The 25,285-nt window shown below is 42.6% G+C and overlaps 1 protein-coding gene across 1 annotated transcript in view; it reads left to right on the plus strand.

Annotated features, from left to right (window-relative positions):
* Nucleotides 1–8,763: 8,763 nt before the first annotated feature.
* Nucleotides 8,764–25,285, plus strand: part of mtmr14 (myotubularin related protein 14) — a 49,691-nt gene continuing 33,169 nt past the window's right edge. The window contains exons 1-4 of the mRNA XM_028574814.1: nt 8,764–9,674; nt 10,677–10,825; nt 13,439–13,547; nt 14,224–14,299. Of these exons, the coding sequence (XP_028430615.1) occupies nt 9,540–9,674; nt 10,677–10,825; nt 13,439–13,547; nt 14,224–14,299 (469 nt within the window). The 5' untranslated portion in view covers nt 8,764–9,539. The remainder of the gene's footprint in view (nt 9,675–10,676; nt 10,826–13,438; nt 13,548–14,223; nt 14,300–25,285) is intronic.

Here is a 25,285-nt window from a genome sequence, read left to right on the forward strand (position 1 = left end):
AGGTGCCACCTGCTCATCAGATAAACATTCACACACATTTACACTCCGATGCGCAGCATCACATTCTTTATATTTAACTCCCATTAGTTCACATTTTCTTAAGTTTAATTTGAGACCTGGAGCTTGTGAAAATCCTCTGATCAGCTCTATTGCAGGGGGAATTTGGGAGGCATTTCTCAGGAAGATGGTTGTGTCCTCAGCCAGTTGACTAAGGATGATACTTCTTTCAGCCAATGTTATCCCTTCCAAGGCACTGTTAGAGACATGTAGAGCTAAGAGTTGAGAGCAGTAGATTGGGCACCCTTGTTTGATTCCACGTGATACTCTGAATCTAGGGGAAGAACCATATTTCAGTTTTACTGCACTACTACCATTTTCATACAGGGTCCTGACAGTTCTGCAAAAGCCATCTCCAAATCCAAATTTTTTAAGCGCTTGCAGGATAAAACCATGTTCAAGTGAATCAAATGCCTTATAAAAATCAAGGAACAGAATGAAGCTGTTGTCAGTGATAAACTCATTATAATCTAATAAATCCAGCACTAATCTAATGTTATTTGCAATGTGTTTCCTCATGAACCCAGATTGTGATTCATCTATAATTCAATCAGGAGAGACTTGTTTGCAGATATACAAAAGGTTTTAATGTACAAGAGCATACAGTGTATTGGATATTGAACTCCATCGTTATTAATACATTTAAAGGGATACTTCACCGATTTAGCATTCAGCTTTGTGTCCGTGGAAACCTGGTATTTCTGAATGACCGTGCTTCCCTCCCTCATGTCCCCCTAAGACGAGAGATCTCTGCATTGGGGGTCTGGAAAAAAATCTTCCGATGACGTAAAATGATGATTTTTGCGTCATAGGAAGATTTTTTTGGCCAAAGGCAAAGGACTACAGCCAGTAGTAGGAGCTACTTCCGCATGTTTTAAACCCGCCCACAGGGGGTTGGACTGCCGAGTCTGGCTAAGGTATTCCGAATGAAAACGACTGTCAGCCATCTTGAAGCTTCGCTAAACAGGCTCTTTGTTTTCAGCAGCAAACATTTACAACAATTATGTGCATTCAAACTACCACACGTGTGTACCAGCGGGATACATTGGTACAGATCGGAGAATATGCAGGAAACGTTATTACAGACAGAATACTCGGCCCACTACGTGAGCTTCGCCTGCACGGAGGCCAGCGGTGTCGCTCGCTGCCGCTAGCCGGCTAGGGGACATCCTCATTGTCTAGGTGGAAAGCTAACGCTAGCCGGCTACCTGTCCCATCAATCCTGCATGCAGGTGTCCGCTCATGAAACAACAAACTGGACTACATCCACCTTCAACGAAACTCCCAACGCGAGTTCAGAGACTGTTGTATTTTTGTTTTTGTGGAAACATGGCTGAACAACAGTGTACCGGCACCGGGACTATCCAGCTACCAGGCAGCTCTCGCCGGCCCGTGGAGGTGGGCTGTGTTAACACGGACTGGTGCAGAAATTAAATCCAACGAGCTACTGCTAACTGCTGGTGGAGCTTGTGACTGTTAAATGCCGACCATTCGACATTCCACGCTAATTCACGGCTGTGTTTATCAGTGTTGCCACAGTTACTTTGAAAAAGTAACTTACTTACTTTACAGATTACTTGATTTTAAAAGTAGTTTAGTTACTTTACAGATTACTTGATTTTAAAAGTAAAGAAATTAGATTACAAGTTACTTTATTAGTTACATGCAGCAGCTGCCGACAACACCCCTACAGCCTCAACATAAAAATGACGACCGGTTTACTGTGAGGCAGCTCAGCGTTGCCAGTAGTAGGATCTGGTTTATTATGGCACGAAAGAGAGCGAGTCACCCGTGTTTAAGGTCAGCATTTCCGCTACAACATAGGCCTACTGCCCAACCAACTTCTTCAACTCTCCCCCACTTACTGGTTTTGCACCGAAGTCCAGCTTTTGTTGTTTGGGTGGTGGGGGACCTCCTGCTCTCTGCTTCGCTCCACCTGCTGGGACTTGCTCTGTAAGTTTGACTGCAGTGCTGCGACCCCAAATGTTTTTTCAAATTTGACACAGAGTGTGCAACGAACCTTAATATTGCCATCTTTAGCTGACACAAACTCTAAATAGTGACTGTATTTCCAGCTAGAAAGCACGCATCTCTCTCCTCCCTCCATTGTTGTTTACGTTTGTGTCGTTGCGTGGTACACGTGAACTGTCCACATGCTGAAAACGTGACTTGTCGCATACGTGACTTCACTCCGCGAGACGCAAGAAGAAAGCAAAAAATATATATTTTTACTAAGGAAAATGACACAAGATTCCTACACCAGCTGTGTTCTGATCCATGTGCTAACCAGATGTTGTCTCCCCACTGTGACCTCCATAAATTACAAAAAAGCAAAAATTTGTCTTATTTTTCTTTAAAAACAGAGCCTTACGTTTCACACTATTTTTAAGACCCCTGGCATTAATAGACATTAAGGACAAAGACATAGAACAATATCAAGTATAACCTGAAAACTGGAAAAATACACAATATTCTCTCTAAACACTTAGTTAGAAGGTTGTTGTAAACTCTGCAATAGAAAAAACAAACCCCTAGCAAAAGACCACGGGCATGTAGGTAAATTCTGTATAAATATTTTGAGAAATCTACCCTATTCTATCTATCTATTTAGAGAATTTCTTTTTTTTTTCTCCAAGTAGGCTATAAAAGAGCCATTAACCTTACAATTGTTTTTTATCTGTACCCTTCATTTTTCTGTTCTACCCACCTTTTCTGAGGTCCTAACCATAAAATGATATTCAGCATTGAGAGCATTACATCTAAACTTGAAAACAAAACAACCTATATATCCATCTACAGAAGACCCATATTCATGTCATCCAATCAATGGAGAGTTGCTACTATTCATACAACTCATAGTAGGTTCTAGCAACTTTACAACAGAGGTATTGTGTGAATTATTCACACTAGCAAGAGTAGAAAATAAATACATAGATAACCTTGGGTGAGTTAGAAGGTAAACCCTTAGAAAATACTTGTTATTTTGTTTGTGAATTAGATCCTTACATTTTATAGATTATTATTATCATTTATTTATTAAATCTGAACTTTTTTTTTTTTTTTTGTATTCCTGAGATGAATAATCCACCCAGAGGTAGAGCAGATAACCTCACAAGTTAAGCCTGTTCATACCTTTGTTAAGACTCACATGTGCAAGCCTAAGCATACAGAGCAGCTCAGAGGCCTCGTTTAGCCTACATGTCATTCACTGTGACCCTTTTACCATCAATATGTGCGAAATGTCCTCTGAAACCCGCTTTCTTCCCCTCCTTCCTCGCCTGTTTGACCAGCGGTCACAATTTGTTCCTGGCGTCCTTGGCATTTTGAGTCAGGTCTTCGAATATTTTTATTTTCCTTTCCTTGAGTACGGTCGATGTTCTGGCATCCAAATCTTGTCCCTGTGGGTTCGTGATAGAAACTGCACAATGATACGGCGGTTGGAACGTGCCTCTGCCCAGCGGGGTCCCAGTCTGTGAGCAATGTCCACTGAAAAGGCCAGTTGGTCTGCGATGTCTGGTGAGACCTGGCTGAGTAGGTCCACCATAATTGTTTTTACATTTTCTCCTGCTTGTTCCTTGACCCCAGCGACACGTAGATTCCACCTCCTCTTGTAATTATCAAGTTCATTGCACCTGTCACGGAGCACACAGTTTTCTTTCTCCAGGAATCCAACTTTTTTCTGTAGGGTTTCAACTTTGTCTGTTGCTTCTTTTATTGTTTGTTTGTTTGTATTATCTTAAATTGTCGCCTCCAAAGACTGCAACCTCCTCAGTGACTCTTCTTGCATCTTTTCAACCCTCTCCATTACTGTTAGCAGAAAATAATTGGACACAGACTTATGGAGTGCCGTTTTATTCACAATTAAATAAATGAATAAATACATAAATACATGAATAAATAAATAAATATGTCTTTGAAGTACATCATGAAATAACTAAATGAGGCATAAAATACATAAATAATTAAATACATTTAATTATTTCATGCTACTTTGATTTCATAAGTCCATATTTATTTATTTCAAGAGACTTTTATTTCATAAGTCCACATTTATTTATTTCACTCTCTTTAGAGCTCAACAGTCCCGCCCTTCCTCTGAGAGACCTGGGGTTCCGGAAGTAAATTTCCCATTCATTTCTCCCATTGACGTCTGGAAAAATCCGTATATAAAGAGTTTTAGATCATGCATTTGGCTAACCAGGTGGTACGTGACTCATATGAATACAACGTACCATTTCGAGTGAAAAAACGAACAGAAAATCCAAAATAAGTCAAAGGTACAAGACTGTGTACATATCGTCATTTCAGAGGGAAGGAACTACTCATTCCATAAACCACCGCGCACCACTGAATAAAGGAAGCTATGGTAGTTTAGCTAACAGCTAATTGGGCTAACCGCTAGCTGAGACAGCATGTAATAACTTTAAAAGACCCTCAAAATAAAACCTGAAAATAACCGTTAAAATATATATCGGCTGTTACATCAGCTGTAGCCTGCTTTCCCCAGTGTTTAGTTTGAGTTAACGTTATTTTAGACTGAATCAAGCTGTCAGCTAGCGGTTAGCCCAATTAGCTGTTAGCTAAACTAACGTTAGCTTCCCGGTGGAGGCTAACGACAGAAGCGTGGAACAGATCGTGATTCGTGCAGTGTCGTAAATCCTCGTGACGGATCGTGCAGGCAGCTCCCCCTCCTCACCAGCATGAGTTCCACCAATCAGAGGCATCACTGTGGGATTGTGGGATTGTTCAGGATTGTGGGTAATGAAGTACTTATTCAAGACATCACGAATAAAAGACGTTTATCTCAAAACAAGATTGGTGCCCCATGATTTTTGGCATCTATATGAGCATATAGAATTGCTTAGTCACGTCGGCATGCTGGTTTTAAGTCTACCATCGACGATTACCATTTTATGGCTTATACTCCAATTAGTCAATGGAGAAATTGCATTGTATTTTTACTTCCGGAACCCGCGGTGGGCGGGACTGTTGAGCTCTATTTATTTCAAGTTCTTATATGCAAATCAGGGGGCGTGGCTATCTCTCACATTCACAACAAGGTGAATAGGACTTCTTTGGCAGACCAACAACAGGACAATTTTAACAATTTTCGCCATCTTATTCATCACTAAATTCACTTTTGAGAACGTTTTAGGCGAGAAATTAACTGTTTAGATTTCGAATATAGGCAGTCTTGCAAAAATCGTTGCCGAATTGACAATTTTCTTCAAAGTTTTCGGAGTTGAGAAGCTCCATAAAGTAACGCGACAACAAGCAGCGCCTGCCCCGGCTGCTGGCTCGTCGCTCGGACTGTCTCGCTCGTACACCTGTAAACCGGAGGTCTCTCAGACCGCTCTCGTAAATAAGAGGCTTTTATTTCGCCGTTGATGGATCGTTTGCTTAAATATGCACGACACATGTCCATCATAAGATTAATGGGAACCTGTGCTTAACTGTCTTTTTTAAAACTCAACAAGCACCTGACAACCTCGCTGGCCGGCCGTCTCTCACACACACACACACACACACACACACACACACACACACACACACACACACAGGGCCACAGCGCAGCAGGCAGAGCAGAGAGTGGGTCACAGAGGCAGCAGTAAAATCAGCCCACTTTGTAGCCACAAACCTCACCCAGGCACGAATCAGCCATTTGTCCTGGTGGACCTTCTGCCCTGTTTCTGATGTATTCGTACATCCCGCACAAACACAATAGTTTACCATTTTTGCTAGGTCTCCAATATAACTGCTAACCTACCCGTGGTTCGACTAACGGTAACTTAGTGGAAGGGAGGGGGAGTGCTTAAAACCACTGTAAAAAGTACCAACTTTTCATATTATATTCAGCATTTTGTTATAAAAAGCCATACAAAACAATGGTGGGCGGCTCTAATCTTTATGTTTAATAAGCACATTGCTTAACTTCATGAAAAATGTAACCTGCAATTTACGCCTCAGCTGTCGTGTCAACCCGCAGTGGACAGATCAGCCTAGGCTACCACGAGCTGCCTGTTGTGGTGCTCTGTCAGGTCAGCGCTAGTTGGTTGTCTAGTTACCCCAAAATAGGTGACTATGGGCTGGGCACACAGCAACGCAAACTGCCGGTCGTGATGCTCCGTCAGGTCAGGGATAGTTGGTTGTCTAGCTAGTTACCCCAGAATATGTGACTGTGGGCTGGGCACTCAGCACCGCAAACTGCCGGTCGTGATGCTCCGTCAGGTCAGGGATAGTTGGTTGTCTAGCTAGTTACCCCAGAATATGTGACTGTGGGCAGGGCACACAGCACCGCAAACTGCCGGTCATGATGCTCCGTCAGGTCAGCGCTAGTTGGTGGTCTAATTACCCCAGAATGGGTGACTGTGGGCAGGGCACACAGCACCGCAAACTGCCGGTCGTGATGCTCCGTCAGGTCAGCGCTGGACTGGCCATCTGGCATACCGGGCATTTTCCCGCTGGGCCGACGTACTTTTGGGCCAAATCGTTGATATAAATAGGCCTTTTTTATTTTTTGGGCCGGGCCGGCCCATAAAGAATTCACAGCGGCCCATTGGTTAATTTTCTTTATTGGCACTGGCCTGACCCAATCAAATCCAGGAACCTCCTTCCGCAAATTTACGAATCCCCTATGGCCACGCCTCCCGGCCCTGAGACCAAGGGGGTAAGCTTTGCTTCAGAACCTACGATGGCGCCATTTTGTTGCTACAAAGCGATCACGTCTTGATAGCATTCCACTGACCGCCATTTTTTTTTTTTATGTCACTTGACTGTGAATAACTTTACATCTGAAGCGTTTAAAGACTCTATTTGTCCGTTGTTTATTTCTAAAGAAACATTTCTGATGTAAAGTTATTTGCAGTCAAGTGACGTAAAAAAAAAATGGCGGTCAGCGGAATGCTAACAGGAGGTGAGGGCCAGTTAGCAACAAAATGGCGCCATAGATGGCTCGGGTTCTGAAGCGAAGCTTACCCCCTTGGGAGCAACGGGGTCTATTGGTCCATTATATATATATTTCAATTCCTGAGACACGAGCTATAATAGTTATGCTGGAAGTTTAGCATCCACCGTTAAAATGGACAAACGACCACTAGCAAGGGAGGTGCAGAGAAATTACAGGAGAAAAATATTAAGAATCTACAGGCGGATTCCTCAAAAATGTCTGACATGTTTGGGGCTGTAGTAGCTGCTTCAACATCAGCCGAAGGAGGAGGAGAGGTGGCAGAAACAGCATCATGACAGGGCCATGGGAGTGAGTGAGGAAAAGATGGAAGAGAGAGTAGATGACGATGTGGTAAGGAGTAGGCAAATTAACAGGGACTCTCAGGAAGGGAGGGTGTGTGTGTGTGTGTGTGTGTGTGTGTGTGTGTGTGTGTGTGTGTGTGTGTGTGTGTGTGTGTGTGCGCGCGCGCGCGCGCATGCGTGTGTCACGTCATAACGACAACAAGCAGTTTGTCTGTAACATTAAAGTTAGTGGCTGTCAGGTAACCCAACTGTTTAAGCTTACATTGAAAATGCTTACGGTTAGCCTGTTGGGTAGCTGAGAAGTCTGTGTGATCTATAAAATCAGTGTTCCTTGAAATGCTTAATTAGCTTCTCTTGTATTGGTGCTCTTTTCCAGGGCATATACTACTATCAGCTTTATTGTAGCTTTTGGGAAGGGTTATGGTTATTGTATTTAGCAGACACTTTTGTCCAAAGCGACAAAATATGAATCTTACAATAGTTAAAATTAAATTTAAAGTTGCTAAGCCAATATTAAGCAAAATAGTAATAATAACAATAATGGCAATACAATATCAAATATCAATAATAAAAAAATATAAAAATACCATAAATATACAAATCATAACTCTAAGAATGAATTAATTATTTAAGTGTAAGATCAACAGATACATCTTGACACCCCTCTTGAAGGATCCAAAACTATCACATGAACGCTGAACACTAGGCAACTCATATCATAGAATGCACGCATATTTTAAGAGGACTGTCTGCAGGGAATGTGTCTGACCAATCACAGTGGGTGTGGGCCTCCTGGGCTAAAAATGCCAGGGCTGATTTTTTGTCCCAGTCCAGCCCTGGGTCAGTGCTAGTTGGTGGTCTAATTACTCCAGAATAGGTGACTGTGCACTGGGTAAAGAGTACAGTGTTGCACTCTCACTTCGCCAGCCTTTTTTTGCCCATGGCTCTGTTCTGAATGTGAGAGATAGCCACGCCCCTTGATTTGCATATAAGAACTTGAAATAAATAGAGAGTAAAATAAATAAATGTGGCATTAGGAAAATAAAAGTCTCTTGAAATAAATAAATATGGACTTATGAAATAAAAGTACCATGAAATAATTAAATTTATTTAATTATTTATGTATTTATTGCCTCATTTATTTATTTCATGATGTATTCCAAAGGCATATTTATTTATGTATTCATGTATTCATGTATTTATTCATTTATTTAATTGTGAATAAAACGGCATTCCATACAGACTGACCTTCGTTGTCATCATTGGTTTTACTTTTTTTCTCTCCTTTGTGGAACAGTAGCCTAGAGGAAGAGTGAGGTAATTCAGAATTGGTGTTTTGATTGGTGACACATTTTGTTAGTTGTGTTAATTAATTTAATTAAGGAAGGTGAGTAAACCACAGACTAAGAATAAGAAGTTATTGTTAATTGGCCCAGGAGTTTCGGAGTAAACAAACTGCGGCGACAGACAGACCAAAACATCCGAGTTCGTTCTGATCAACAACAAACGTCATTTAAAGGGGGAGATGGCTGTGTGACGTACTCGTGTCAGCTTCCTGTTTACCGCCTGGTGAACCTTCAGACTGTAGTACACATATTGCAATTGCAACACCACTGCTGGGGCTTTCATCCACAACAACATATGCAGCATTGCGACCCCGCAGCCACAGGACTGAATACTATATATCCGTTTATCTTCATGGTCGTGGTTACTAAGGAGACATGAAGACGTGACATTGGGGAAACGTGAGCAGGCCGGGAAGGATCCTGGAGATTTCCTGACTCCAGTGGACCGGAGTTCAGTGAGCTGGTGCTGAGAGTCGGTCATCACTTATGTCACAAGCGCAAACAAAACAGTGGTGATGTGGAGGACTACACAGGTCTGAACATTGTCTTAAATGAGTGTACGGGTGTTTTGAGTCAGTGCGAACCACCAACCTACGGCTGGAAAGCTGAACTAGCTTGTTAGCTTGTCGTGCTAACTCCGATAGCAGCAGCCGTGAAGTCGGCGGCTGGCTGTGCGGGCTGGCGGCTTGTGTTCGGAGAGTGGAGCAGCTCGCCGGTGCCCTGAATTCAGGAAGACTCCCCGGCTCCGGCCCCCTCAAGCAGGCAGTCAGGAAGAAGCTGGCTGGGAAGGGATGGCCTGGTCGGTCTTCCCGTTCCAAAGGACAAGGCTCTGCGGTGTTTGAAGGAGGTCGAGTTCGGCTAGAGGCCACCACCGCGGGTCGAGGCGCTATGATGGCCGCCTGCCCCTCCTCGGCCGGCGGCTACCCAGCCTCCGGTCTGTCGGTCAGAAAGAGCGAGGAAATAGCGGATTTGATAGATCTGTTTTCTAAGATGCAGTACAGAGCAAAGGAAGTCACTCCTCGGGTAAGATAGGGCTCATCATTTTGTGGGCTTTTGCTACTTGACAACCTGTCATTGTCTTTTGTGTCAACGATTAGCCAAACTGCCTTGCAGAATCAAGTGATTTAAAGTGACCTTGTACATCAGCAAAACAACAATACTGTAGTTAGTGATTTATGATCTCGTAACTATCTTAAGGAACCACTGCTCAGTTCGGCATAACTCTAATCCACCAAGCTGTACTTAATGTCCCTAAATTTAGTGTTTTTAGACAGTGTTTTTTTTATATATATATATTTTTTTTACCTCAGACCAGGCGTCATATGATGACTTTCCTGTACTCATGGCCTTCATTCATCCCCGGAATGGATGCGATTTTGTTGGAAACTGCATTGTAAAATGCCCTAATTGAATATATTTTTCTAAATATTCTGAGCAGTTCTCACGTTACATTAGAAAATATATTCCTTTTTTAAAATTGTACAGTTCAGTAAGTGCCTTTTTTATAGTTCAAGAAGCGATATTTTACAGTATTTCAGTAAATGAATGTTCATTCAAGGGTTGACAGCTAAATAGAGTAAAACTGTCTTCTTTCAGGCAAGTGCCAGCACTCTTCAGACTGTAATAATCCTGAATGGTCTTACACACTGCATAGTAACTCTCACTCTGCTGCTATGGGAGTCTGTCACACAACTGCTCCATGTGCTTGTACATGGGTTAATTATTTTTTATTGGGATTTAGTAGATCAGTGACTGATGACTGACAATATCCTATTTGGTCATTAAATAGGTAATTAAGTTAGAAGTGTAAAGGTAATACTGATTTGAATGCTACCTGTTTATAAATTCCTAGATATGTATGCTTAATTAGTATCTAATAACAATGTCTAGTGTCTAATAACAATGCAACCCATTGAGATGAATCTAGGCTCTGTGGCAAGACCTTGCTATACCCATGTATGTTACCCAGATGTAAAATGAGGTTCCTTTTAAACCACTAGCATAACTGTTTGTGTTTCTCTTCAGGTGGAGGCGATAGAGAAGCGCTGTCTGGAGTTATTTGGCAGAGATTACAAGTACAGTATCATCCACAACTCCAATGGAGAAGTGTGTGGCCACTACCCCCGGCAGATAGTATTCCTGGAGTACGAATGCACAGATGTGGAGAGAGACAGGTACCTGTTCACCACTCAGCCCAACCGACCGTTCTCCCATACAAAGTTCAATCCACTCTGTTACCCATTCTCCTTTGTTTGTTTGCATCACTGTTCTAATCATGCACCCCTTACTGTGGGGGGGTGGGGTGGGGCAAAGGTCCGCCTCCGTCTGCAGCCCCTCTGATCGCATCGAGGCAGCACAGGGGTCAGGTTACTGTTTGATCACATGATGTCCCATTGCAGCCAGTAAGGGGATATGATTTGCAGTGGTTCTCACTGCAGTTCAGTGCAGTTGAACTATTTTCTGCTGTAGTGCTGAAAACAGAAATTGTGCTTAACACGTTTTATTTCTCTGATTCACTGCTTTGTTCAAACGCCGCTGGGCGCTCCCTTTCTTCAGTCTCTCTCTGTCTGGCTTGACCATATAACGTTACCGTGCTTTCAGGCGGTCATTGAGGCTCCGTCTGAAAATCCGCCATTGCGATCAGCTGTTTGTAACATAATAAAATGGATTATGGATCATTTTATTTCTATAGTTTATAGCTGACTTTACCAGCGGACTTCTCTATTGGCTGTTGAAACAGGAGACGTCTCTTACATTCTAAAACCAGCCTCTGGAGACTGGAACAGCTGAGTCGCAGCGAAACCATCAGCTGGTTTGAGTCGAGCTGAGATGGGCCGGTTCAGAACGCTGCAACTCTTCCCTGCGATGTTCTAAAACGGTTTCATCTCGTCGCGAATCTTTGGTCTGAACTGGGCTTTAGAGGCCACAATGAAACTGTTTCAAACCCGTTCAGTTGTCTGATAACCAGATGTTTGAAAAACAGGTTCTGATTAAACTATGTAATCTCGACCTGGAAATGGCAGAGTAATATTTTTAGGGATGAGAATGGTGTGCTCCAACCATGGCTGTATAATCAGAGCTGGATCCAGCGTTGGAGGCAGATACTTGCTCAGTGGGGCATTCAGCCAAACAAAATATAACTGACACGTATGTAATGGGCAGGATGACCGGCTGCGTACTCTCTGGGCGGCCCAGAGAGCAGGCCACTCAAGGCCTCCGCCGGGCCCAGCCAGCTACTTCCTGTTCAGCACTTTGATAGTAGCAGCATCTACTCAACGCTTTGGTCACTCTGGATTTGACGTCTTTGTTGTGTCACAATTAAGGTTATAATCGTCAAAGAAAACGAACAAAATAACAAAAAATAGGTGGGAAAAAACATTGTCGTTAACTGAAATAAAAATAAAAACGAAGCATTACAAAAAACAATAACTAACTAAAACTGTATTGTCTGTTTGCAAAACTAACTAAATAAAATGATTGAGTAAAGGTCCTTGTCTTTCATAGAGCAAATAACATATCTTTCAGAGTTGACATTTCTGACCATAGACTTGTTTTATACAGTCTATGCCGTAGATATATATAGTTTCTGACTGGGAACCCAGAAATTCCGACATTCCATGTCAAATTGAACACAACATCGTCCATGCTCCTTGCCTGGCGTCATGGCGGTACTGAAAGTCGGAAGAAAGCGGCAGAGTCCTATTTGACTGTCAGATAAAAGCAAGTTCCTTGCAGTGGTAGGTGGTACAATATGTGGATAATTTATTAAAGGGAAAAATCACACAAATTTGAAAGTACATTTGAGAAGCACGCACAATGAGGCTAACCTAGCTTACCTTAACAAGGTAAAGGAGAAAACAAACTGTAGGACAGAGAACACTACAGGAGGGCTTTCACCGGCGACCCGATAGCTGCTGGTTAGTAAATACGCAGGAACACCAAAAGCAGGAGGAAGCATGGTTTATGTGTATTGATACTGGGATGTCTACACAACTGTGTGACTCGATTGACTTCAAAAAGTTCACCACTTTACGCGAACCAAAGTTCAAAACACCTGTTAATATCTGTCTTCTTTAGTCTTTTGGCTATTTAGGTTTTTTCCTGGCACACGTCACTTACACATTTTGCTCTTAGTGCGTCTTGTGTAGACATTTTTGTGCTCATCATATGTACATTTTATGTACTGGTGTTATTGTTGAATACATTGTGAATACATAATCCTAAAATTGTATGATGTTTTTGTTATTATTACAAATTAATACGTTAATACTTTTTCTGACCTTTTTGAATCTTGGCCCTGACAAATAACCCACATTGCAAAAAAAGACTAAAACTAATAAAACCTAAACTGAAACTGAGCATTTTCAAAAAAAACTAAACTAGCCAATGCGCTTTAAAAACAAATTAAAAATAAACTGAATTTGAAAACAAAAAGTCAAAAAGAATGAAAAATGCTAAACTATAATAACCTTGGTCGCAATGCCACTAATGTTTGTCTATTTAGTTGAGCCATCTTTAGCGAGGGAATTTAAGTTGGACTTTTATTGTGAAAGGTAAAACTGTAAAGAGTAAAGCTTTAAAAAAGTTTGACAGCTTAATGTAGACCTAGTCTTGGTACCCAAATCGATCGATCATGCGACTATGGCTGAATGTCCCACGCCTCTGTGGAAAAGCCCCGCTGATGATCTGGAGTTGGGAGCAGTGTTAGGGTTGGAAAATTATTTTCCATATGAGGGGCTAAAGTCCACTGACTGATGGGGGGGGGTGGTGGTGGTGGTTGTGTGCAGGTTTGAGAGCGCGGTGCAGATCAGTAAGCTGCAGGACCTGGTGAACCGGAGTAAGCTGGCTCGCTGCAGAGGGAGGTTCGTCTGTCCCGTCATCCTCTACAATGGAAAGGTACTGTCAGCCTGCTGGCTCAGTCTCTACTGTTAATGTCTATCATTATGTATCTTGACGTTTATGTATCTATCGTTAATGTAATCATGGGCATTACCAGTGTAAATCACAGTATTTATATATATCTTTATGTTTCTTTCTTTTTATTTTCCTTCTGTGTCTCCAACATTCCTAACTTTAATATTTACTGGTACAGGAGAGTTAATTTGGAACAATGTTTGTACTGGGCAAAACATTAAGTCACACAAAACATGACGGAACAACTAAAAATCCCAAACATTTATTCCAACTTCCCTCATGGAAGAGCAAACCGCAGAACCATGAGATGCTGAAGATGATGTGATGCCAATAGCAGTAGTCCCTGTTGTGTCTTCACTCTGAACAGAAATAAAACATTCAAGAAATTGAATTGAATTTCTTCAACTGGCTGCAATGGCAAGCAAATGTAAAATGTGTTTGTGTAGAGCACGGACTGAGTATCATTACAGCTGAGGAAGGTCTCATGTACCAATCAGTGAACAGTGAATCCCAAACCACACCCAGAATGAAATAAGCATATTTGATCCTGTCTGTATGTTTGGGCTTGGAAGTTGGTAAGATATGAATTATTGTAGCAACATGCGAGTTTAGCAGTGAGACAACAGTCTGATTCAGTACGCTCTCTGCCTCGTTGCAGCACATCTGTCGCTCGTCCACTCTGGCAGGATGGGGGGAGCTGTACGGACGCACAGGCTACAACTACATCTTCTCAGGTAACACACACACACACACACACACACAAACACACACACTCTTTAAATTTAGCGTGAACAGGGAAGTTGTGGCAGCTTCCTTGTGTGCTGTCTGAGCTGTTAATAGCTGCAGCAGTTGTCAGCCAGCTGTCAAAGGTTTCCTACTAAGAGTCAGTGTTCCTCTACATGACTGGGTGTTAGCTTTATTCAGAAGTCACCAAGTACAACTAATGTGAAGGAACGAGTCTTTCTGGTACATACCGTAACCCCGCCCAGTGCTGTTGTTCTCAGACTGCATGGAGAGGCAGTTTATACACAGCCACAGGTGTTTTCATGAATGTGTGTGATTGGACCTCTCCAGGACTGTGGGCGTGTCTAGACTGATGATTGACATCTCCCTGAGCACACTCTGTGGAACCTGATAGGGCGGAAGAAATTACAGCTTTATCATTCTTATTGTTAACATTTTTTGTGACGTAATACATTCCCACCAAAGCTCCACCCACCTTCACCCTAAACGCCCTGACATACCAACACACGCCGACTGTGGCGTCGCCTCACGTCGGCCCTTATCAACTTGGTCTTGGCCACTGGAACACACCGCAGAGACTACAGCCAACGGCCAAGTACCACGTACGTTCTGCGCCTGGGTGAGAGAAAAAAACTCTCCATACCAGCAGGTGGCAGTAATCTATTCGTCATTCAACAAGGGAAACTGGATAACGTTGCTATGATACCCACAACAAACAGCGTTTGCTCGATCAGCGGTAGAAGTGAACAGAGCCTGCTGTCCTCTGCTTCATTCCCCGCGGGGAAGACAGCGGTACCGGGAGATGGCTAACCGGACTGTCTGTTATGCGTTCTCTCGGCAAAGAAGTCTCCCTACGGTGGGAGTGACCGAATGGCCGGCTGCTGGCTCGTTGGCTAACGTTAGCGATTCAACAAAAACAACAAAACGGATGCATGAGGTAAAGCTGTTTGCACACATACAGGTAATTCACTTCTCGTTCCTCGCTAAAAGTTCAAATCATTTAGACTTTAGTCACGCAACCTTGACCCTATTTTCACCTGTTGCTGAGTAACATACATTAACATCCCATGGTCTCATGAATGTAGCATAACTGTAGCAATAACTAGTGGTTAAAAAAAACGTCAAAGAGGAGCTCCATGCTACAGAGCGGCAATTTGCTAGTTGTTTAAGCCGCTACAGACCTTCGTCACAGCTTGGTCATATCAGCGGCATTTAGTAGATGTGCTGAGCCGCAACAGAGTTCCTCAACACAGCCTCTGGTGCTCCGCATGGTACTCAGCCTTAGTTGGTGGTTCAGTTATCCGAGAATAGGGGACTGTCAGCCGGGTACAGAGCACCGCGAGCTGCCGGTCGTTTCAGCTGAGATTACGGTTAAGTAAGTAATGAAACGACTAGTTAAGAAAATAACTGTTAGTCCCTGTCGCTGCCATGTTGTTTGTGTATCTCTATGGCAAACGTGCAGGGAGAGGGCTGAGCCCTTTCGGAACTACGGGAGCCCAGAGGGGAGCGTTGACGGATGTTGAGGAGAAAACTAAAATTTTCATTTAAACAAATCGACTTTAACTACACATTAAAGTTAATCGATAAAATTGATTTATCACCCAACCCTACCAATGTGCTTTCCTTCGATTTGACAAGAGCATGTGAATTAAACATTAAGTTGTTAAATTTTACTAAATTAGAGGTTGGCTAGTGAGCTAGCTTGATTGCTATTGCTTGGGGGAACATTTTTTTGCGTTGCAGAGGGCGCAGAGAGAGAGAGAGAATTATATTACGGTCTATATCACGGTATGGGATATTAGTTTATTAACGTTAATGTGCAAAAAAGAATATTCCAATTGTTTGAACCTGTGTATTTTTTAGAAGAAACATTCAAACGTAATTTTTTACCAGTTTTGACAGCTCTATGTGTCTTGGATTGATGAGATGAAAAATGAGAAGAGCCTTGGGTGTTCCTCTCACAGTCGTTTGTGTTTTCCTCACTCTCGTTTTCAAGCTGAACAGCCAATCCGATGAATTGGCTGTTCGGCTGAGGGCCGACACCGATTCAATAGGTTGATTCGGCTCAATAGGTTGATTCGGCTCAAAGAAGGCTGATGCTTGGCGACGGTGTGGGACACACCGCACAAACTAGGACCAACGGTCGGCTTGGTGTGTGAGGGCCTTAAAGGGATATTTCACCATTGGAAAGATGAATATATCTTTAAATTGGGCCACTTATGTAGTAGAAATGTGACATTTTTTTAGAAATTGGTGGCTTCTAGGTCAGAAAATGTGTTTTTGGCTCATGTGGATGAAAGACACCAAATCCCAGAATGCACTTGCTTCGCTGCTTTAGAGTCCAATCCCAAGCCACGTCTGCCATTTACAGACAGACAGTGAGGCAGTCAACTCAAGTGTGTTTTATTGTCATTTCAACCATATACACGAAACGTTTCACCATGGCTCAAGTGGTGTTACACATTTAAAATATATAAAAACGACATTATATAAAAACGACATACGAAACAGGCTACATTTAGTGCACACACATTATAGGCTCCGTAAAGTTCAGCAAACGCATACTAGCATTAGCACTTAGGGCTGTAAACACAGAGTATAAACACAGCCGTAAATTTGCTTGGAATGTAGAATGGTCTGCATTTAACAGTCACAAACTCCACTAGCAGTTAGTTGGATACAAGCACCCCATTTCTGCACCAGTCTGTGTAAACACAGCCCACCTCCACTAGTCTTACCCAGAGACAGAGCAGCAGGCCTGGTAGCTGGATAGTCCGGTACACAACAACAAAAACGCAGCAGTCTCTGAACTTGCGTTGGGAGTTTCGTTGAAGTTGGATGTAGTCCTGTTTGTTGTCTAATGAGTGGACGCTTGCAAGCAGGATTGATGGAACAGGTGGCTGGCTAGCGTTAGCTTTCTACCTAGCTAGGTCATACTCCTGCACTCCACGTTTCACCGCTGAGGATGTCCCCTTACGGGCTAGCGGCATCGAGCAACTGAGGTGCTGGTTTATGGCGTTGTATATGTGTCACATTCCTGAAAGAGTAATTGTATGTTTTGAGCACAGAGAACTGTATTTTGCAAGCACATTACATTGCATTTTGAACAGAAAATAATTTTGTTTGAGTAAACAAAAACCTATTTCCTGCACAATAAATATATTTGCATGTCTTTCTCTGCTCGCAGGTAGACGCTGTTGCGCTCTGGTCATGTCTCCCTCGCTCTCAACCTCTTCACTCTGCGCGCTCAACTCTAGACACACTTGGTTCAGATTTTCACAGCGTTACAAGTGTGCCACAAAAACCAACCAACCAGAGAATCAAAAGGTCAATTCTGATTTGCTGTTCGTCTCCAAAGTGTGTCTAGAGTTGAGCGCGCAGAGTCAAGAGGTTGAGCGAGGGGGACGTGACCGGAGCGCGGCAGCGTTTACCTGCGAGCAGAGAAAGACTGGTTTCTGTAGCAGGCAAAGCTCGCGTAGTGTGTCGAGTATTCCGTCTCTAATAAAGTGTCCTGCATATTCTCCGATCTGTACCAATGTATCGCGGTGGTACACGTGTGGTAGTTTGAATGCACATAATTGTTATAAAAGTTTTCTGCTGAAAAGACGGAGCCTGTTTAGCGAAGCTTCAAGATGGCTGACACTCGTTTTGCTTCGGGTAAAGAGAACCGTCCAACCCCCTATGGGCGGAAGTAGCTCCTACTACTGGCTGTAGTCCATTGCCTCTGGGCAAAAAACTTTTTTCCAGACCCACAATACAGAGATATCTCGTCTCAGGGGGAGGGAAGCACGTTCATTCGAAAATACTACCGTGTTTCTACTGATACAAAGCTTAAAGAGGTGATAGAATGATTATGTATGGTATTTCACACTGTTCCTTATGGTCTCCTAATGGGGTATGTAACATTGGTTGGGCTGAAAATGGCCTGGTTGATATTTTATTGGCCCTTATGCATCCCTGTGTTTTGTCCCTATTTGTAACAAGATCTTTTCTTCCAAATATGGTATGCTCATGAATATTTAGATGAGCTGCGCGCTGCTTGGTTGAGCCTTATCCCTATACACACACATTAGAGACGCACGGTGATTGGTTGAGCGAATCGCCATACACACACATTAGAGACGCGTGCTGATTGGTTGAGGGAATCCCCAATACACACACATTAGAGACGCAACATAATCTCATATTCCAGACACTGCTTTCGTCACTTCTGAGACTCTTTTTATGCGAGAAATCAACTATATAAAGCTCAAATATGGGCCGTTTTACGAAAATCAATGGCTAATTGCAAATTTGGTAAGACGTGTCGGACTTTAGGAGCTCCACACAGTCTGACAAGAAAGCGGCAGCCTGCTGGGCTCCATACCCAGGGCAAAGTCACCCTTTGTGGATACTGCACTACCGGGGCTCCGCGGCCGGCAGCCTAACTATAATATATTTACGGTTTGAATTTCGTCACGGCACTTATATAACATCTACCCCAATGTCTTATAAAGCTAATCATTGTGTCAGATTTGATTTTAAGGCATTTTTATGAACGCCAGGCGTCTTGTTAGGACGAGCAGCTAGCTAGCTATATGTCCCATTCAATACAATGGGAAACGATTGCAGCTAGCTAGCTACACTTTCGGCATAACTATAGTATATTTACAGTTTGAATTTCGTTACGCCACTTATATAACATCTACCCCAATGTCTTATAAAGCTAACCGTTGGGTCCGATTTGAATTTAAGGTTTTTTTATGAACTGAGGGGTCTTGTTAGGACGAGCAGCAAGCTAGCTATATGTCCCATTCAATACAATGGGAAACGATTGCGGCTAGCTAGCTACACTTTCGGCATAACTATAGTATATTTACAGTTTGAATTTCGTCACGGCATGTATATTACAGGTTCCCCAAGGTCTTACAAAGCTTAGCTAACACTTGTCGGATTTCGGATTTCAATTGAATGCATTTTTGTGAATGTCAGAGGTCTCGTTAGGATGAGGCTAGCTAGCTCTCATTGATGGACTCTAGCTCACCGCGGGCTCTATCAATGAGACTCGCGGACAAGAGGCGTTTATTTCCCCGATTGTTTGTTTGTTTAAATAACTCAGCACACATATCCATCATAAGATTAACTGGAACCTGCAGTAAGAGATTACGGGCGTAACAAGCTCACTGACCGCGCTCTCAGTCACTCACCGGCCGGCCATTTAGCAGGAAGAGGGGAGGGAGAACAGCGAGCTGCAGGCCCTGGATTTCTGTCAGGGCAGCGGCGTTTGGTAGTCCAGTGACCCAGAAAAGGGTGAGTATGCGCGGGTATTGAGCACCGGGCTGCCGGCCCTCAATCGAGCTCACAGCAGGCTGGTGTCTGTGACGGAGGACAGGCAGGGCGGCGATGTAGCAACCCAGGCAGCACCAGCCGCTGAACTCCGACACACAGTCGTAAAACGGCCCATATTTGAGCTTTGCATGGTTGATTTCTCGCATAAAAAAGTTTCAGAAGTGAATTTTGTAATGGAATAGCGGAGATCTGCGTGACCTAGATTCAGAAGACTACCTGATCTCAGGTCAGTTGTGTAGCCTATGTAAATGTTAGGGCGTGACCGTTCTCTTAACCCTTAAAGGGGCAAGCATAAATATATTTGAAGGAAAAATTATTCATTGCTATTTTTTTATGTATCTAGACTAAAATAACACAGTTCATGTTTTTTCCCCAAAATATGATCTTTATTGTCTAAGTTACACTCTGTATCTCCCGAGATACATTGCCCATTTAGGGTAACATTTTTCAATGTATTCTTTTTTATTATGTGACAACTTTTAAAACATTTCATGAACAATTAATTAGCGTGTGTGTGTGTGTGTGTGTGTGTGTGTGTGTGTGTGTGTGTGTGTGTGTGTGTGTGTGTGTGTGTGTGTGTGTGTGTGTGTGTGTGTGTGTGTGAGAGAGTAAAATAGAGAAAGTATTGGGAAGGGGGGTTCTTTCCCTCTTCCCTCCACTCATTTACTAACACACCATAACACACATCATGTGGACACACACAGATACAATATGTACAGCAAAACCCCTAGATATTTCACATAACAATTTGAAATACTCTTAATCATTACATAAACATCTTCCCTCGTTTATTCTGGTTTGCTTGTTTATTCTGCTTTGCTCCTTCCTCGGCCTCATCACTAGAGCTGCCATTCAAATTGTCACTGCTGCTGTTGTGATCCTCACACTGTCACACTGTAGGCCTATACAGCTCATCTTCCTCGACTTCCTCACTGGATCCCTCCTCTGAATCTGATGAACCATCATGTGGCAAAACTACAGACTTAACCTCTCTTTCTTGTACTGTAGAAACTGCTGACAGAAATTATCTGAAAACGTGTACACTGTTGAATTCATCAATAATACACATTTGAGAGTAAAATAACAAAGTAATCAATGTTGCACACCTTTATCCTATTCAATATCTGTAGAGAACAGGCCTCAAAACATAAATATATCTGTGAGTGATCAGCCCTGTTAAATACCCTTATATGGGCAATGTATCCCCCAGGATACAAGCATTAATTGCCTGATAATCAAAGTTGTGAGAAGATTATTTTAAAAATATCCACAAGAACATGTAAAACTATCCTTAAAAAACTATTTTCTAAAACAAAATCACTCTAAAATATCATAATCGTGAAAAATATAAAAACACTTGCCTCATGGCCAGTGTCTTTGTCCACGTATTCTGCCATTTTGGATTTTGATACAAATGTTTGGAATGTTGGCATAAAGTCACATGACCTGATTACATGACCCATCACCCCATCAGTGTTTCCAAAGTCCTTTTAGGCAAGTCATGCCACTCGGCCGCCATCTTGGCAACGCCTCCGGGCAGCTATTTCGGACTAACAAGACCAGGCTCCTATCTAAATGAATGGGCAGAGAGTCAAAACTGCACTTTTACTGGTCATCGGGACATAAAAACTACATGTATAGAAACCGCAGTAGAATATGATAAAAATCGCTGAAAAAGTTTGATGACTTTGCCTCAAAATAACGTTTAAAACGCTTTTTTCCCCACAGGTTATACTGTTACTACGCATGCGCAAGGGTTCACGATACCAACTTCATTTACGTCTCTATCCAGAATGCCGGTGTTGTGCTTTAACTACCTTGGTAGTCCGGTTCCTTGGCGTTGTTATCATCCTCTTCCATCTGATCTTGCACACACCCGCCTTCACACTGGCAGTTGAAATCAGCTCCGTAATACGCCCCCAGCGGACGTCGTACTACACCGTTGAAGAGCTTCGGAAGCGATTTACAAAAATGGCAGAACAACTAGAAGGACTGATAAGTGTCTGAATGTCCGATTCTCTCTGACCTCTCTTATACAGCTATAAATAGAAAGGCTGCTGCGTGGAGTAAAGTTGCCCAGGACGTTGACATGTCACGTCGGTTAAATGTGATATAGTGGTATAATGTCAATAGTTAGACGTCTGTTGCTAGCTAACCAATTAGCATTAGCAGGCTTGTTTATCAGTACCATAGCAACGCTACCTTCCGTCGGATAGGAACCGTCCGTAGCTTTTCGCAAGAGTTAAATTTTTTGAACGCATCCGGATGACCAACTGACACAATTGTTTTTCGCACTGCACTCGTTCGGACCCGGTTTGGACCCATTTGCATGCGCTCTGCGAATCTCCATAGGAAATGAATGACTTCCGGCCGTATCGGAGCTGATTTCAACTGCCAGTGTGAAGGCGTCGTGACACGCCACAACTCGCTGTGGCCAAATCGTCTCCGCTGTCGCAAAACCTCAACTGTGCGCATGCGTCAATGGAACCAGACGATAGGCTTAAATGTTTCCCGGCTTGACTGTTAAAAAGCAGATGATTGGCTTTCCAGCGGGAGGGGCGGGACATGTGCATACAACCGCCATCTTTGCCGTTACGGGTTTTCCTTATATAGTTGTATTGAGGATTGAGGAAGTGGCATGTCTCTTCCATAGACAGTATATAATGGACCAATAGACCCCGTTGCTCTGGACGGAGACCAGTGAAGGCTATTAGAAGCACTTTTCCGGTGATGGCCAGCTTTACTGCGCAGCCTCCAACTGAAAGAATGTGACGTGAGCAACGTGTCTGAAAGTTGTAAGTCTTCTGGTAGCTGTGCCAAGAGAAATCTCAATCATTCCCAATCTTACAGATACGGAGACTGTAGGTGGATGTAAGGAGATAACATGGGCACAGGCTAATTATTGATCACTAACATGCTAGTTAACATTAGTAATTAAACCTAAACATCTCATGTAAATCGAAACTGCCAAGTAGCTTCTCCTGTACTATACGGTAATTCCTCTACTATGCGACAGTAAGTCACTTGGTTATGACACAATCGTTAGCCTATTTTTACAAAAACGTCTGCTACGGAGCCATAACGTGAGGTACAAGGTAATGGAGCCTTTTATACATTGTCGTGTTTCTTTGGAACTAAACAACGGACAAATAGAGTCTTTAAACGCTTCAGATGTAAAGTTATTCGCAGTCAAGTGACGTAAAAAAAGAATGGCGGTCAGCGGAATGCTAACAGGAGGTGATGGCCAGTTAGCAACAAAATGGCGCAATGATGGCTCGAGTTCTGAAGCGAAGCTTACCCCCTTGGTCTCTTCTAAATAGTCTCTGGTTTTTCTCATCAACTGCAACCACATATTGCCCCTCCCCCTACAGCCTGTTAAATGACTGTATTCCCCAAGATACAGAAATGCCCATGGCTTGACAAAGGTACAGGTCCTGAGATGCTTACGTCAGCTTCTAGCTTTGTTGAGATTTTCCCGTTTTCAGCGGCAGTTTCAAAATATGAGATTTTCATAGTAAAGGGGTGTCAATGGGATTTTGAGCTTCTATGTATCTCCTATTTACCCACCGAATCGTTATTCAACTATGACAGGGTAAAATTGGTTTTGCATTCAATCACCCCTTTAAATGCTAAATTGGTTAAGTATCCCTTTAAGCAAACTGACTAGGCTAACAGCATTAGCCACACAAGTTGCACAGGGCTTGTACATAGTAAATGTGTAATGCTCCCATACAGCAGACAGAGATGGCACCTCAACCGTGCCGACTGCAAATTCACTACAGGGCAAAGCTTTTTATTTATCATTTATTATTATTTATTTATTTTTAAGATGTTTTTTTTTTTGGGCTTTTCCACCTTTAATTTTTGACAAGACAACTAGGTGAGAAAGGGGAGAGAGAGGGGGAAGACATGCAGGAAATCGTCACAGGTCGGATTCGAACCCTGGACCTCTGCGTCGAGGCATAAACCTCTCAGTACATGTGCGCCTGCTCTTACCACTGAGCTAACCCGGCCACAATCATTTATTATTTTATCATTTGTTTCTGCACATTCCTTTTTAAATGAAGTCTGTGAGGCTAAAATTAACAGAAGAATACCTACATTCTCCGAACCGAGACTAGCGGACCCAGCGGTTCTGATTCTTTACAGGGAGCGTTCCAATCCTTGCCTAGAGCACAGGCCCATCTGCTTGTTGTTCCTGCAGTTAGCAGCAGATCTCCAGCAGGAACAACAAGCCTCTCTGAGCTTTCTCACTTCTTAAGTCATGTGGTCATGGCCTTGAACAGGTGAACTATTAGCATCTGAAGTCTGGTGGAGGAGCTCGTAGCCCACCAGTCTTTCTATGAGGAAGGACATTTAGTCAATCTGGTGCACTCTGAGAGCAACATTAAGAAGCTAGATCTATGAAGAATCTCTGTTCTTGTAAGCAATGTATTCATGAACACATTGTTTGTATAGATATGAATGGTGATGACACAGCAAAAAAGTCCCACCTACAAAGCATGGTAAACGAGACAGGGTTAGTTCACAAATGGTCAAAACACAAAATCCACTGGAGCCAGCATTTGAGTCATCAAAGAAATGAACAGAAGTGGTTAACTGCGTAGAACTCGTTTATTATATGATATGATATAATATGATATGTATTACAGGTAGAGGACACGGTATAACAATCAACTCGAGAAATGTCCACCCTGGTGGACAATACAATGTGTTCTATTCTAACTCTCCCTACATCCCTAATGACCAACTTTGCACCTTGAATTTGGACATTTAATTTTCTAAATACTTATTACATATAGAGCATCCAATATGTACATTTAATATTAATTTTGTCTAACAAGGACATTAAGTATTTATTCTTTTAAAAGAACAACACAGGTGTCAAAGGATGAAATTCTCATTCTGAAGGAAAGCATTTCATTCTGGCGTTATTAGACCATTCTGTGAGACCGCAAAGGTAAGATGATCTACAGCTTAAGACTAAAGCATCACTTACACCTAACAAACATCCAGTATACATCATTTTTAATTTCTCAGTCCATTGATCCAGAGCGCCATATATCAACAAAATGAACAGGTACTGAATTAAAATAGTTTCTACTGAATGGTACCTGAAGGTCATATGGTGAAAATAAATTACAAATACACTTTACTTACAGGACAGAAGTTAAATGGTCAGATGGAACAGACAACTTGTCGTTGTTGTAAGATATATTCTATTCTAACTCTCCCTGCCTCCCCGTTGACAAACTTTGCACCCTGAATTTTGACATTTAATGTTCCTGGGCTTTGAGAAGAACAGTCTGATGCCTCTTATGTAGTTACATTCCTCTGGGCTCCACCCTCAGTCAGCCAGATGCTCTGCTGCAGCCTGTTAGCTCTGCTTTGACCTGAAAATAAAGGTAGATACAGTTAGATAAATGAATGAAAATAATGGTAGATACAGTTAGCTAAATGAATGAAAATAATGGTAGATACAGTTACGATACGATACAACTTTATTGTCAGCCAAAGGCTGCAATTCTTTGTACATCCCTGGGTAGCTCGTTTAAAAATGAGGACGTACACATACATCCAAACAGTGAATGACATACACATACATCCAAATGAGGACATACACATACATCCAAAAACATCCAAACATA

The sequence above is a fragment of the Perca flavescens genome, chromosome 4 (assembly GCF_004354835.1).
Source record: "Perca flavescens isolate YP-PL-M2 chromosome 4, PFLA_1.0, whole genome shotgun sequence".
Lineage (NCBI taxonomy): Eukaryota > Metazoa > Chordata > Actinopteri > Perciformes > Percidae > Perca > Perca flavescens.